General features: G+C 37.2%; 1 protein-coding gene across 1 annotated transcript; it reads left to right on the top strand.

Annotated features, from left to right (window-relative positions):
• The first annotated feature begins 7227 nt into the window (after positions 1-7227).
• LOC107877022 (60S acidic ribosomal protein P2-like) lies at positions 7228-7950 on the top strand. Its single transcript, XM_016723811.2, has one exon. It carries the CDS (start codon positions 7375-7377, stop codon positions 7717-7719), a length of 345 nt encoding a protein of 114 aa, XP_016579297.1. The 5' UTR covers positions 7228-7374; the 3' UTR covers positions 7720-7950.
• Positions 7951-9092: the final 1142 nt, after the last annotated feature.

Here is a 9092-nt window from a genome sequence, read left to right as displayed (position 1 = left end):
ATTCCTTGCAATTGTAGCATTGAGTTCTATTCATATCCCTACTCATACCTTTACCTTGAGCAGCAAATGCAACAGCGACATTATTTCCTCTTCTGAAAGCATTTTGTGTGACATAACGCTGCTCTTCGTGAAGAAATTCCCTAAAACAAACATCTAGGGAGGGAGACAGGTCATGATTCATCAATTTAGAGCGAACACTCTCAAACTCAGAGCGTAACTTCATCAAAAATTGATCTCGCTTGCTTTTCTCATGAACTTGCTGAATTACAGAGAGAGATTTGAAAGGTATTTTGGCATAAACAATATCTGTAAATTCATCCCATAAGTTTTGAAATCCAGAATAATAATCCTGAATAGAAAGACCTCCTTGAGAGTAATTAGGAATACTCTAAGTGAAAGCGCCGGGTACTATTATTTTGGTTGTAAACCTTTTGTAAATAATCCCACATGGCCTTAGCTGTCGTGTAAGGCTTGGGATTAGAAACAATAAGAGGGTCAATTGACCCTAAAAGCCATGTCATCATCCGAGTATCTTTAATCTTCCATTCACCTAACTTTGTAGGATCAGTATGAGCAGGATCGGCTTCATCTATATGGTCCCATAGTTCTTTTTCGGTGACAAATAACTGAAACTGAAACTCCTATGGCGAAAAATTCTTTTCAGTGAAACGAACACTAAATAATTCAAACTGATATGAACTCATAATTATGAAAACTAGAAACACTAACTCAAAAAGAACAACCAAAATGACCAAGATCAAAGTCCTAGGTGTTAATTGTCGAGGAACAATCAACAAAAACCAAAATTTTCAAAATAAATTTTGAAAGAAACCACAAATGAACTCTATGAAACAAGACAACCAAGAGAAGGCTTTGATACCATATCAATTTTCTGCTGAATACCTCTCAATATTAAGAGTCTTGTCATTAAATAAAAAATATTCAATGATTACATCCCTAAAGATCCGCCTTCCTATCCGTAAAGATCAGCTTTTCTATCTCTCTAAATTCATTATTCTATCTCACTAAATCTGCTCTTACTAAAGTCATTATTATTCTCTTTAACTAATAAATCAAATCTATGTAATTACTCTAATATACAATAATCTATGATTACATTAATATACAATATTTACATCATGCTAACAAGACCTGCCTGTAAGGTTGAACCTTCAAATATACCCAATCGCCTACTGAAAATACTCTGTCAGATCTATGGTTGTTAGCAAGTGAAATCATTCTTTGTTGGGCCTTGGACAAATGAAACTTCAACAATTGTGTCTTAAGTTCTCTAGTCAACAAACTTTTGTCGACTAGTTCATCAGTGGCTTCACCAGGTAGGTAAGGGAGATGGATTGGAGGAGGTTGTCCATAGAGTGATTCATATGAGGAAGTGTTAATTGCAGAATGATGGATAGTTTTGTACCAATATTCAAATAGGGGCAAATAGAAAAACCAGTCTTGAGGAGAGTCGGTGCAATAACACCATAGGTAGGCTTCTAAACTCCTATTTAGCACCCCAGTTTGTCCATCTGATTGAGGATGGTAAGCTGTGGAAGTGCTCAAAGTAACTCCATGGGCAGAAAATAGTTCCTGCCAGATTTTGCTCACAAACACTGGGTCCCTATCACTTAAAATATTCTCTGGCATTCCATGTAACTTGTAGATATTATCCAAGAACAATTGGGCTATGTCAACTGCTGAATAAGGGTGTGATACTCCTATAAAATGAGCATATTCTGTCAATCTGTCCACCACCACCCAAATCACTGACTTCCCTTTTGACTTTGGTAATCCCTCAATAAAATCCATGCTGATGCTAGACCAGGAACCGTTAGGAATAGCTAAAGGTTGAAGCATCCCAGGGTATGGAAAGGGATCATACTTTCTCCTTTGACAAACTTCACATTGCTTAACATAGGTAGTTACATCATCCTTCAACCACTTCCAATAAAATAATAAAGAAACCTTCTTGTAAGTGTTGTTGATTCCTGAATGACCTCCACTTGGTTGATTATGCCAAATCTATATTATTTCTCTTTTTAGTTCAGCATCATCTCCAATTACCAGTTTTCCATTTCTTCTTAACTGATTATTGAAGAAAGTGTACTGGTGATGCTTTCCCCTATGGCCCTGTATTAATTTGACTAGTTCTTGCGGACCTGCATCCCTGCTCCAACAGTCTGCGATTGATTGAAATAAGTCATTCCCTGCACGGTTCATATGTACAGCAACTATCTCTCCTATTGAAAGCCTAGATAATGAATCTGCAGCTTTGTTTTCCTTTCCCTTTCTGTACTCTATATCAATATCAAATTGCATGATCTTGGTAATCCACTTCATTTGAGTGCCAGTGTGTAATGTTTGATCAATCAAGTGCCTTAATGCTCTCTGATCAGTCCTTACTAGAAAATTCCTGCCACTCAGCTACTGAGACCATTTAGTGATAGCAAGAACCAAAGACAAAAACTCTTTATCATAAATAGACATTGCTTGGTTCTTCAGAGAAAGGCCCTTGCTAACATAGGCTATAGGGTGGCCTAGTTGCATCAACACAACACCTAAGCCTATATCACAAGAATCAGTCTCAACCACAAATTGAAGGTCACTTCTAGGCAAAGGTAATACTGGAGCAGTAAGTGCTTTTTTTAATTCCTGAAAAGCCACAGTAGCCCTTTCAGTCCACAAGAATCCCTCCTTCTTCAATAATTCAGTTAAGGGTTTACTTATCATCCCATAATTTTGGATGAATCTCCTGTAATACCCTGCAAGTCCCCAAAAAAACCCCTTTATGTTGACTGGAACAGGCCAATTTTGTACTGCTGAAATCTTTCTTGGATCAGTAGCCACTTCTTCAGCTGTAATGAAATGCCCTAAATATTCAATCCTGTCACAAGCAAAAGAGCACTTGGTTTTCCTGAGGAAAAGTTGATGCTTCTTTAATAATTCAAAAGTTATCCTCAGATGGAGCAAGTGTTCTTTCATGTTCTTGCTAAAAACCAGTATGTCATCAAAGAATACAAGAATAAACTTTCTTAAATATTCCTGAAATACATGATTCATTAAGCTTTGAAAATTTGATGGTGCATTAGTGAGGCCAAAAGGCATCACTAACTACTCATAGTGACTTGCATGTGTCTTGAATGCAGTTTTATCCACATCTGTAGGGTGAATTCTAATTTGATGGTAACCAGACCAGAGGTCCAGTTTGGAGTACACCCTAGAACCACCCAATTCTTCCAGTAGTTCTTCAATAATTGGGATGGGAAACTTGTCTTTGATAGTGGTTTTGTTCAAAGCCCTGTAGTCCATACAAAGTCTCCATGAACCATCTTTATTTCCCACTAAGACTACTGGGGAGGCATAAGGGCTAGAACTAGGTTGCACTATCCCTTGTTCTAACATTTCCAACACCAACTAATCAATGATGTCCTTCTGTATGGATGAGTACCTATAAGGCCCCATATTAACAGGGCTGCTCCCACAAGCCAATGGAATCTTGTGATCAAATTGATTTACGTGAGATGGTAATCCTTTAGGATCAATTAATAGTCCATCAAACTTTTGAATGAGGCTCTCCATCTTAGGATCCATCTCTACCCCTGATAACACAGTCCCATAGTTGTGACTTTCAGGGTCAAGAATCTTGATCATGAACAATTGTGCATCCCTCTTAACCATTTTATCTAAAGACTTAATATCAACTGTCTTAATTCTAGGTGTTTTTACATACAACAGATGCCTTTTGTTGTAGGTGAACTCTATTGTCAACTTCTCAAAATTCATCATGATATCTCCCAAAGTCAACAACCACTGCACTCCAAGAACCATGTCACAGGTTCCCAAATTTAACAACAGGAAATCAGCTTGGAAAGTGGTACCTTGTAACAACCATTTAAAATCCTTGCAAACCTCATTACCTTGCACAGTGCTACCATCAGCCACACTTACTGATTGGGGAGTTACTTCTTGAGTCACATAGCCAAACCTCTTACTATAGCTGTATCTATGAAGTTATGAGTGCTACCAGTGTTAATTAACACACTCAATGGCCCCTTCTCTGTGTATCCAGTGACCCTTAAGGTCTGAAATCCAATCACTTCATTTAGTGCATTCAAGGATATGGCTACACCATCAGTCTCCTCCACCTCCACCCCCACCCCTTCTTCCAGTTGATCAACTATACCTCTTTCATCATTACCTTCAACCTCTAATGTACAAAGTCGTTGTCCTCCTTCCTCTTCTTCCTGATTTTCCTCAAGTTCTAACATTTAGATCTGCCTGCTTTTCTTACAATTATGATCAGGGAAAAATTTGTCATCACAGAAATAACATAGGCTCTTGAGCCTTTTCTCATTCATCTCTTCTATGGTCAGCTTTCTTCCTCTCATTTTGTTAATGGGGTTTTGAGTCTTGTTCCACTGGGTGTTTAAATATGTTATTTTAGGGGATTGCGATTTATGGGGTTGGTAAGAAATTATATTACTGGACCTTGGGGTTGAAAAAAGAGGATTGGAAGGAATTTGATCTATGGTGTTTGTGTTGGGCAAGATAAGCTGATTCTTGTAGTCTGGCTAAATAATAGGCTTGGGGTAAGAAAGTGGGTCGATGAGATCTGACATTATCCCTATACTCAACCTTTAATCCTAAAATAAACAAGTTGATTGCATATTCAGTGGAGAGGGACAATCGAGTCATGGCTCTATCAAACTTATCCTGGTATTCCTGCACACTTCCTTCTTGAGCCAACAATTTAATCTCGGCCACGGGGTCATCATATTCATCCCCAAATTGATTGATTAATGCATACAAGTATTCATCCCAGCTAGGATAGGGTAGATGATATCGACTACGCATAAAAGCTTGGCGCCATTCAATGGAAACACCATCAAAATGGATAGAAGCCACTTTAATCCTTTGAGAAACTGAAACCTCATCTAGAGAAAAAAATTGTTCTTTCTTATACAGCTAAGTTCTGAGATCCTTACCATCTAAATGAGGGAACTCAAGTTTACCTAATCTTGACATCAATCTGGATGCAGGTGAGCCAAGTAAACCTCCTAAAGCTTGATTTCCCATTCCGGCTTGCTGATGCATTGATCCCGAGTATTGGACCCCTGCTGAAGTACCAGCCCCTGCATTCTCTTCGAGATTCGAAGGTTGATGGTTATTTCCAGTGTGGGTGAGATCGACATACCCAAACGAACCCATTATTGGTGAGTAGGTCTCGTGCCGCCTATCCAAGTTGGGTACACTCCTTCCCCGATCCAGTTGGTTATGATTAGATTCAATCGATTCCTTCAGCTCACTAATTACCCCATCTTTCTAGGCTTCCATTCTATTTTGCCTTTCCGCTATGTGTGACACCTCCGCCGACATCTTATCCATCGCCTCAACCATCTTTCTAAGCTCTGCCTCCATTTCCACAGTGCGAGGATATGAAGCTTTGATACCAAATGATGCGTATGCTAAATTAAGCTAACTAAGCAAATAGAAAAGAGAAGAGAAAATGGAAGAAAATTAGCTACTAAGATCAAAAAGATAATATGATGATAATGATAATGTTTACAGAGGAATTGCCACTATTTCATAGACTCCATTACTCTAACACATAGTACCATATTCCTCCACCTGTCTCTGTCCCTAACAGAATTGATAGAGACTAAAAGTGCTAGAACAAATTATAACTAAGGGACCAGAATAGAATTACTTGAACTTAAGGACACCTAATGAACATAACATAGCACATAACTACTCTTAACGTCTACATACAACCAACTGAGCTCAAGGTACTTCTTCTTCAACACCAGCATTCCTCACTTCATTTCCATTCGCATCAAAATCCTGATTCCATTTTGCTTCTCCAAATTTGTATGTTGGTGTTATCATATTAGGACGATATGGAAAATCGTATGTTTCTGCCAAAGGTTGTTTTTGAAGCTTGAACCTGTGACCTCCTGATCACATGACAACAAATTTACAAGTTACTCCAAGGCTCCCCTTATTAGGACGACATAGTGTTGAGTTGTTTTTGTTTTATTTTTAAGATTGGAAAAATGCTCTGTTTCCATCCTGAACTATAAATGAAATTGCTGAGACACACCCGAACTTTAGGAGGGTCCTATTACCCTAGACTAATTAAAACTTTTTTTTGGCAACCTTAGTGCCCACGTGGTACATCGGTGAATCGACATACTGAAGGTCCACTTAGGCACACGTATGTGCCATGTAGGCACTAAGATTGTCAAAAATAGGATTTAATTAGTCGAGGAGCATAATAGGACCCTCCTAAAGTTCAGGTATATCTCAACAATTTCATGTATAGTTTAGGGTGGAAAGAGTGCATTTTCTCTTTTTTAAGATTTTCTACTAGTGTATCTTAGGCCTTGAGATTGTCTGGATTCTTCATCTTTCTTTTTTCTTTAGGACCTAAATTAAAGTGTGGCTTTATATTCAGGCATATAAAAGTAGTTGATACTTTTTATATGTGAGTTGTAATACATGCTACAACTACTTTATTAGGTGGCATTATAACCCATGTTATTATGCATCTTCTGGATGCTTTTTTAAAAAAAAAAAAAAAAAACAGATAAGTTTAAAACTAAAAAGAACATGAAATACTTTACTTCATAAAAAGAATATTAGCAAATGGTATTATAAGAAGCTTACAACTTTTCTACCTTCTCAAGGTAGAATAAGATTACAATTTGATATCTATGCTCTCCAACTCAATAGTTTCATACACTTAAATTTGTATAAAATTAAATAAGTAAACGCACGTGTTCTACGTAGCACAATACACACAATACTTCATATAGAATGTGAATTGCCTCGTAGAATGTCATGTAGGACACACATGTCTAGTTATTCAATTTTATACAAATTTAAGTATTTATTTCTGCACACCCAAAATTGGAGTGCCTACATATCAGCTGAGGCCGGCCACGTTTACGTATCATGCCTACCAGCAAAAAATAGAAAATGCACATCTAAAAAATGAATGTCAAATGCACTTATCACAAAGAACTAAAACTAAATTTACCAATAACTAAGGGATCAAAAGTGCTACTAATATTCTAACCTAGTTATATTTGGAAAAATTATATGAAGTGCTATTAATATCCTAACCTAGTTAAATTTGGAAAAATTATATTTTTTTTGTCTATAAGAATTAATACCCCTTACGTGACTTATACACAAAGATACCATAAATAATAAAACACCTCCTTTAAAACCCTAATAACAACAGCAACTATATATTCTCGATAAAACTAAAAAAACTCCCTTAAAACCCTAGTAACAACTATATATTCTCAGTAACACAAACCCTAAAACCACTCTTTGTTCCAAAATTTATCCCAAAAGCAAACAATCATGAAGGTTATTGCCACCTACTTGTTGGCTGTGTTGGGTGGAAGCACCAATCCTACAGCTGAAGATTTGAAGGCAATTCTTTCCTCCGTTGGAGCAGAAGCCGAAGATTCAAAAATTGAGTTGTTATTATCTCAAGTCAAAGGAAAAGACCTTACTGAACTTATTGCAGCTGGAAGAGAGATGCTTGCATCGGTCCCTTCCGGTGGTGGTGGTGGTGCTGGTGGTGTTGTGGTTGCTAGTGGTGGTGTAGGTGCAGCGGTGGCGGAGAAGAAGGAAGAGGTAAAGAAGGTTGAAGAGAAAGAAGAGTCTGAAGATGAAGACTTTAATTTGGATCTCTTTGCTTAGACGATGAATTTAAGTTTTATGCACTAGCATGCAATTGTTACTTTTATGTTATAGTATCCTATTGGAATTGGAGTTGATGTTTTGTTTACTTTTTTGGGATTAAATTCTATATTTTAGTTTAGGTTTCTTTTATATAATAGTATTTGGTTTTATGTCCATGCATATATGTTGGTTATGTTGCTCGTTCAATTTTTTCTTGTTCATGCATTATATAATAATGTTATGTTCATGCATACATATTGTTAGGGCATGAGAAATTTTGATGATAGACAGATGAATGAAACATGTTGTGCAAGCTGATCCATACAAGTGAAACTGCTTCGGACATATGGAGTGCATGCTGAAATCCTTACATGCTAAAATTATTACATAAGTTGTCAACACATGGATAAGCAAAGGATGTTCACACGGCTATATGAAGATAATTGGAGCAATTAGAGTTTGAGTAGATCAAGAAGTCAGCAAGGCAGAAGGATAAAGCAAAAGAGTCCTACTCAATTTAGAAGAAGGAGAGATGGTTACAACAAGGAGTGAGTTACTTGAAAGAGTCCTACAGAAGATATAAGTAAAGAAAAAAAAGGACTGCATCTGAGGGAGCATATATAGACGACAAGCTGCAGTCAAATAATGAGGAAGCACTGATAAGAAAATCAACAATCAGCAAAATCGTTCACCAACTTGAAGAAGAACCTAGTTCTCAGCATGTTTTAGACTGCTTGTAATAGGAAGGTTCTTGAGTTGTAATGAGTAAATTGTTCTAGTCTCAGTATTCTATAAGCTGAGATAGGAATCACGTCTTCAATTTAGGGAACTCAAAGACTTGGGAACACTTATCTTGGGAAGATTTGTGTTTTTGTAGTAATAGGAGTTAGAAGTTTTAATTCCTTGTTTACAAGAAGTCTTGTAATTGTGTTGATTGTTGAGACTCAAGGTTATAGTGAAGATTGGGGTTAAATCCTGTAGAGGTATAGGTCGTGATTTTTTACACCTTTTTGAGCCGGGTGTTTTCCACGTAAAAATTACTGTGTTCAGTTTTTCTGTGTTCAGTTTTTACTTCTGTGAACCACGTATACTTACTTGTTCCACAGATAGGCAATCAGTACGGATCATACTCTAACAAGTGGTATCAGAGCCGATTGTCTTAAATAAGGTTTGCACCTAAGATCAGATCATTATGATGAATTCCGCACCTCCTACTGGTCACAGTGAAGGTCAATCCACTACTAGACCCCCACTCTTTGATGGTACTCATTTCATCTGGTGGAAAGCTAGGATGGAGATGTTTATTCAAGGAGAAGACTATGAATTATGGGGATAGGATTACTAAAGGTCCTACTATCCCTATGAAGACAGAAAATGGTGTGCAAGTTAAG

Source organism: Capsicum annuum, unplaced genomic scaffold (genome assembly GCF_002878395.1).
Source record: "Capsicum annuum cultivar UCD-10X-F1 unplaced genomic scaffold, UCD10Xv1.1 ctg5184, whole genome shotgun sequence".
Taxonomy (NCBI): domain Eukaryota; kingdom Viridiplantae; phylum Streptophyta; class Magnoliopsida; order Solanales; family Solanaceae; genus Capsicum; species Capsicum annuum.
Note: the sequence above shows the minus strand (reverse complement) of the source record. Positions and strands in the feature narration are given on the sequence as shown.